This window comes from Rattus norvegicus, chromosome 2, assembly GCF_021556685.1.
Source record: "Rattus norvegicus strain SHRSP/BbbUtx chromosome 2, alternate assembly SHRSP_T2T, whole genome shotgun sequence".
Lineage (NCBI taxonomy): Eukaryota > Metazoa > Chordata > Mammalia > Rodentia > Muridae > Rattus > Rattus norvegicus.
In genome coordinates, this window is record NC_141535.1 from 50,843,518 (window position 1) to 50,849,517 (window position 6,000).

Sequence of the window (6,000 nt, forward strand, 5' to 3'; positions counted from 1 at the left end):
CTTTGCTTGCTGCTGGAATACCAACGCCCCGGTGACGTTAAAGCTCTGTTTTATAGAATGTCTCATACATTTTCATATGCCCCTTTCTGGTAAGTGGTTTCCTTGTCTCCATCTTTTCAGCCTTGCTCAGAATAAGATCACATGGGACACGTATCTCTTTTTGCATTATGTAAGGGGTTTAATGTCTCTTTGCCTTAGGTTCCCATCGATGTTCACGTGAATGATAAGTTTGATATAAATGGTTCCTATGCTAACGAAACAAAGCTCAAGGTAAAGCACCTTTTGGAGGAAGATGGAGGATCCTACTGGTGCCGGGCAGCCTTCCCGTTAGGGGAGAGTGAGGAACACATTAAGCTGGTTGTGCTGAGTTTCATGGTGCCTCTCAAGCCATTCCTTGCCATAATTGCTGAAGTCATCCTCTTAGTGGCCATCATCCTGCTTTGTGAAGTGTACACGCAGAAGAAAAAGAATGACCCAGGTACGATAATCACTTAATTATGATGCATATTATGCTCTGCACACTACAAGTTCTGGGGAGAAGCTGGAAAGATGGCTGGGTAGAAGCATTGGTTTAAGAAGTCTAAGAACCTGCACTGAAGTCTCCAGAGTTTATAGTGCGAGCCTCTATAGTCTCAGCGCTCCTAGGTAAAGGACAGAGGTGAAGGCAGATCTCTGGAATTTTAGGCTAGCCAGCCTCACATACACAGTAGCAGAAAAGAGCAGGAAGATCCTGTCAAGGTGGAAGTCAAGGACGGACAGACACCTGAAGTCAGGCTGTGACCTCCGTGCCTAAGCATTGATCCTGCAATACCTGCATTGACACAGGTTGACGTGCACAGACACAGACACATGCACGCATACACTCAAAGTAACTAAAAATGGTTTGTAACGTGTTTCCTACTTGGACCAGTATTTGTGGTTGTAACAGTCGTGGTGATGTTCTTCTCGAAGAGTGTCATAGTTAAAATCATCTTTCTTCTCTTGCTGCCACTAAACACCAGTGAGGGAATGTGTGTTGACATGGGGATTTAGATAAAAAAAAAAAACAAAATAAAACAAACAAACAGCCCTGGTTGCTTAGTATCAATGGTGTCAAATGGTTGGGTTTTTTTTTTTTAACTTAAATAATTTATTTTGACCATTTGTGTCAGGGTGATTGCGTGTGTGTGTGTCAGTGCTTGTGTATGCGTGTGTATTGGAGGTCAGAGCGCAAACTTGAGTGTCATTTTTAGGAACGCTGTCTACTTTATTTTGGCAGACGGCCTTTCCTAACCCATTAGGCCGGAGTGGCAGGCCTCTGAGTTCCATGTGCCCTCTTGTTTCCCTGTCCCCGCATTGACATTACAAATGTGCATTAGCACATCTGGCTTTTCATGAGGGGTCTGGGTAGTGATCATCGAGCCTCGTTCTTCTACAACAAGTGCTTTATGACTAAGCTGTGTCTCCATCTCTATTTAAAAACGACTTCATCAACCTTCTAGATTCCTACAGAAGTCAGGGTTCTTTCCTGTTGTTTGAAACCCTTATGTGCTGGGCTATTGGATGAGGAACCTTGAGAAAAATTGTCCCTTATTCTATATTTATTTTTTGATTTTTATACAGTTTTTTTAAAAAAAAAAATTTCAGTGGCAGGGTGGAGAGATGTCTCATACATTTAGAGCACTGACTGCTCTTCCAGAGGTCCTGAGTTCAATTCCCAGCAACCACATGGTGGCTCTCAACCCTCTGTAATGGGGTCTGATGTCTTTTTCTGATTTGTCTGAAGACAGTGACAGTATACACATATACATAAAATAAATAATTCTTTAAAAGAAAACTTCAATGACATCACAGTTTTGAGAAAAAAAAATCCTAGGGTGCCGAACAGCTCTTGACCAGAGATTGAGGTAAGGTCTGGCATCCTGTTAAGAGGGAGCAGAGGAAGCCATAGCTACTGAAGGAGCGTCTGGTCTTTCCCTGGGAAAGTGTTGTTAGGAGGAGGTTGAACTGAACCTGGAAAAGTAGCACGGAGTCCTTAATGGCCATATCTTTTCTGTTTGTTGTCGTACAGATGATGGGAAAGAATTTGAACAAATCGAACAGTTGTAAGTATTGTTTTTTTATTTTTTTCACTTTTGTAAAATGCAGATAAATATGAAATTAAGTAAAATGTTCACAGTTGGAAACAAAACAAAAGAGGATGCTGATATGCATGCTGTTTTCTGTATACATCCGTGCGATGAAATTGGTAATCAGAATCCACCCTCATCACTTCTGGTTTTGTACTTCTGGTTTTGTTTGTGCAAATGTTTTCATAGTGCTACTACTATATACACTTGTTAAGTTCTGTGTATAAGTGGTTAGGACAGACTTTTGTGCACAATAATCAGAAATGAGTATTAATTCTTAAGTGGTTCTTTACCTTGGTTGTGTTTTTGATCACTGATGAAAACCTTTTTGTATGGTCTAGTTAATCTAATTCTAATTTTTACTAGATGTAGCAATTATCTATTGCAGTGTATTTTTTTTGTAAAGATTTCTTTTTTTTATTGGGTATTTTATTTATTTACATTTCAAATCTTATCCCCTTTCCTTGTTTCCCCTCTGGAAACCCCCTATCCCATCCTCCTCACCCCTGCTTCTATGAGGGTGCTCCCCAATGACTCCTCCCACTCCTCCACACCCTGACATTCTCCTACACTGGGGCATCCAGATTTCACAGAACCAAGGGATTCTCTTCCCACTGATGACCAACAAGGCCATCCTCTGCTACATATGCAGCTGGAGCCATGGGTCCCTCCATGTGTACTCATTGGTTGGTGGTTTAGTCCCTGGGAGCTCTGGGGGGGTCTGGGTGGTTGATATTGTTTTTCCTATGGGTTGCAAACCCCTGCAGCTCCTTCAGTCCTTTCTCTAACTCCTTCATTAGGGACCCTGTGCTTGGTCCAATGGTTGACTGTGAGCATTTGCTTCTGTAATTGTCAGGCTCTGACAGAGCCTCCAAGAAGATAGCTGTATCAGGCTCCTGTCAGCAACCACTTCTTGGCATAAGATGATAATATTCTTGAGGGTAGAGGGATGGCTCAGTGGTTAAGAACATTTGATGCTCTTCCAGATGGCATGTGTTTAATTCCTAACACCTACATAGCAACCTACAACATTCTATTGGTTTTGATATTGTATTTTTATTTTTAAGTCCTTTTTAACAAGAAATTAAAAAGGACAATGCATACCAAAACACATAGTGACTGACAAATATACAGATATATAACATGAAAATGTTTCCTGTGATAAAAAATTAGTTCCTAACTAAATTCTAGAGTATCTAAAATGAATCACAGCAAGGATTGATCTAATTGAGCTTAAAATACCCTTGCTAATTTATACCTAAAAGACATTTTCAGTGATGGCTGTAATGAAATTAGGGATGGACCACATGATGTATCGGATTCCAAATTTAAAATAAAAGGCAACCTCACTCTTTCTGTTATAGTTTGAGTCCTGTTGATATTGCTTCTCAAGATGCTGGAGAGAAGCAGTAAGTAGGGCAAGCTGTGGAAGTAAAAATTAAATTGCATGGGACTGGTAGTCCACTGTCATAGCAGTTCGGATGCAGCCCCCTGGCCCTAGTGACTACGCAGGAGTGGTCAGAGACGCTGGGCATGGTGGGGGTGAGGCAGAAGAACTGACATTACAGGGCATAGTATAATTATCCTTACCTACATGGATGGCTGTCACACTTTTTATTACTTTAAGAAATTAGGAAGATTTAAGACTTAAAGTTCAGCTGTGATGTGCTTACTACCCTGCCTTAATTTTATGCATTGTGAACATCTGGTGTTTCCTTTTCTTTTTTTTTTTTTTTTTTTTTTTTTTTTTTGACACAGGAAATCAGATGATAGCAATGGAATAGAAAACAATGTCCCCCGGTACAGAAAAACGGTAAGTAAATTACTTCTACAGGATAGTAAAAGGTGATTTTTAATAGATTAAACCTTACTTTTTTCAGATTCATAAAAGGCCCAGTTCATTGTGTGCTTGAATAAATTTATTTGCACAGTTTTAGGAGAAAATATAGACTAATACAAAAATAGTGATATCTGGGGCTAGAGAGATGGCTCAGCAGTTAAGAGCTCTAACTGTTCTTCTAGGGGTCCCAAGTTCAATTCCCAGCATACACGTGATGGCTCACAACCATCTGTAATGGGATCCAATGCCCTCTTTTGGTATTCATGAAGGCAGCTACAGTGTATTCATAGACATAAAATAAATAAATAAATCTTTAAAAAAATAATAGTATCCTTTTCTACCAGAAAATAGATGTTAATAATCCTGTCTCAACATTATAGATGGTTGTGAGCCACCATCTGGTTGCTGAGAATTGAACTCAGGACCTCTGGAAGAGCAGTCAGTGCCCTTAACCACTGAGCCATCTCTCCAGCCCCTGTCCCAGCCTCCTGAATACAGAGATGACGTGCTTGAACCATCATACCCAGTGTTGCTTCAGGATCTTTATATAAATATACATTTTCTCCCTTGGGCTAGTTTTCTTCAAAAGTTTCATGTAATTTTTAAATTCCCATCTCAAAGTGTATTTTTCTATTTTATTTCCACACATGTCCCTATAGTTGATGCGATGACGTCACCCACCAGAGCTTAATGTCCTTAATTGATTTGTAATTGTCTTAGTTCGTCATTGTTTGAACTTGCTTTGCCCATAGTTGGCAGGCCTCCTCTGCTTTGCTGCAGTGATAGTGAGTTATAGTAGATTACCATGGCATTAACTCTTTCATTTTGCTTTCTTTAACTCAGGACTCTGGGGATCAGTGAATCCAAAAAGAACATTTTGCCTTGGGAAGACGTACAGCACTGGAGTTTGAATTTCAGCATTCATTGGAGAACATCCGAGTTTTAGATTTTTCCGAAGACAAAGATGCCCTCACTGTGCCCAGGAGTAGTTTCGTAAACAATATAGACCATCTCCTACCTAAAGATGTATTTTCATTGTGTAATTGCTTTTCATTAAAGCAAGGTACATTGTTTCAGCTGTGTTCTGTGAGCTGTAACCTAGATAATAAAGTTTACCCTCTCTGGGAGATCAGGGGGACAGGGCAGACACCAGCAAAATCAGTTAATAACCCACAAAGTAAATATTGCTAAAGATCTGTTTATTACCAAAGAATTTATTAAAGAGAAAGTGTTTGCCAGTTGTGTTAAAAGTGTTTGCCTCAACCGTACCCATTACCTATAGAAGTATTTGTAACAGTTCTCATGTGAAGTGTATCCTGTGTTGAGTGTGTTATCCCTGGGAAGTGGAAACTGTGCTTTCAATATCGGGGGTCACACTGCAGTCTTGACACAAAGATGTGCTTTTGGTCCATAAATAATGCTGCAAACTAAGGGAGTTAAATCAAATGCTTGTGCTGTGGTCATACAACACCAGAGCTTCTCATCTTTATTGCTGTCCTTAGTACTCTCTCTACCCCAAGCCAAAGTGCTTCTCAGCCTTAAGTAGGACATTGTCCTTGTTTGGACGTCATTAGTCTTCAGATCCATGTGGTCACAGCACAGTACCGCTCCCTGCATGTCTCTGTGATTCATGGTTTCTGGCTACCTTCATTTGCCATCGTTTTCTGGTACCTTAACTGGCTAAGTGTGTAAAAATGCATTATTGGTGTTTTCTGGTAATAATTCCCTTGGCTAATATGCATGAGTACCATTGTACTGTTTTTAGGTTGCTGGAAATGCCTTAGACTTAACTTCAAAAACGTATCTGAGATATTTTATGAACTCAGGAGAACAAAGTCAGTTCAGCTCGTAATAGACATGGAAAACTGTCAGTGGCTATAAATGAAAGAAAATGTAGTGAGTGCCTTGGATGGTTGGATAAGGTGTCCCGTGTGCTGCTGGGTTTTGTGACACACTGCCTCAGGGAGAAACAGGGCTGCAAAGGGAGACCAACTTGGGGTGATAGTAAAAAAAAAATCCATGGTTCTTGGTGATTCATTGATTAGATGTAAA

The 6,000-nt window shown here is 40.2% G+C and overlaps 1 protein-coding gene across 1 annotated transcript in view; it reads left to right on the forward strand.

Moving 5' to 3' along the window:
- Emb (embigin) overlaps positions 1-5,186 on the forward strand; it is a 54,571-nt gene extending 49,385 nt beyond the window's left edge. Inside the window, 4 exon segments of the mRNA NM_053719.1 lie at positions 199-478; positions 2,051-2,084; positions 3,867-3,921; positions 4,792-5,186. Of these exon segments, the coding sequence (NP_446171.1) occupies positions 199-478; positions 2,051-2,084; positions 3,867-3,921; positions 4,792-4,809 (387 nt within the window). The 3' untranslated portion in view covers positions 4,810-5,186.
- The last annotated feature ends 814 nt before the right edge of the window (positions 5,187-6,000 follow it).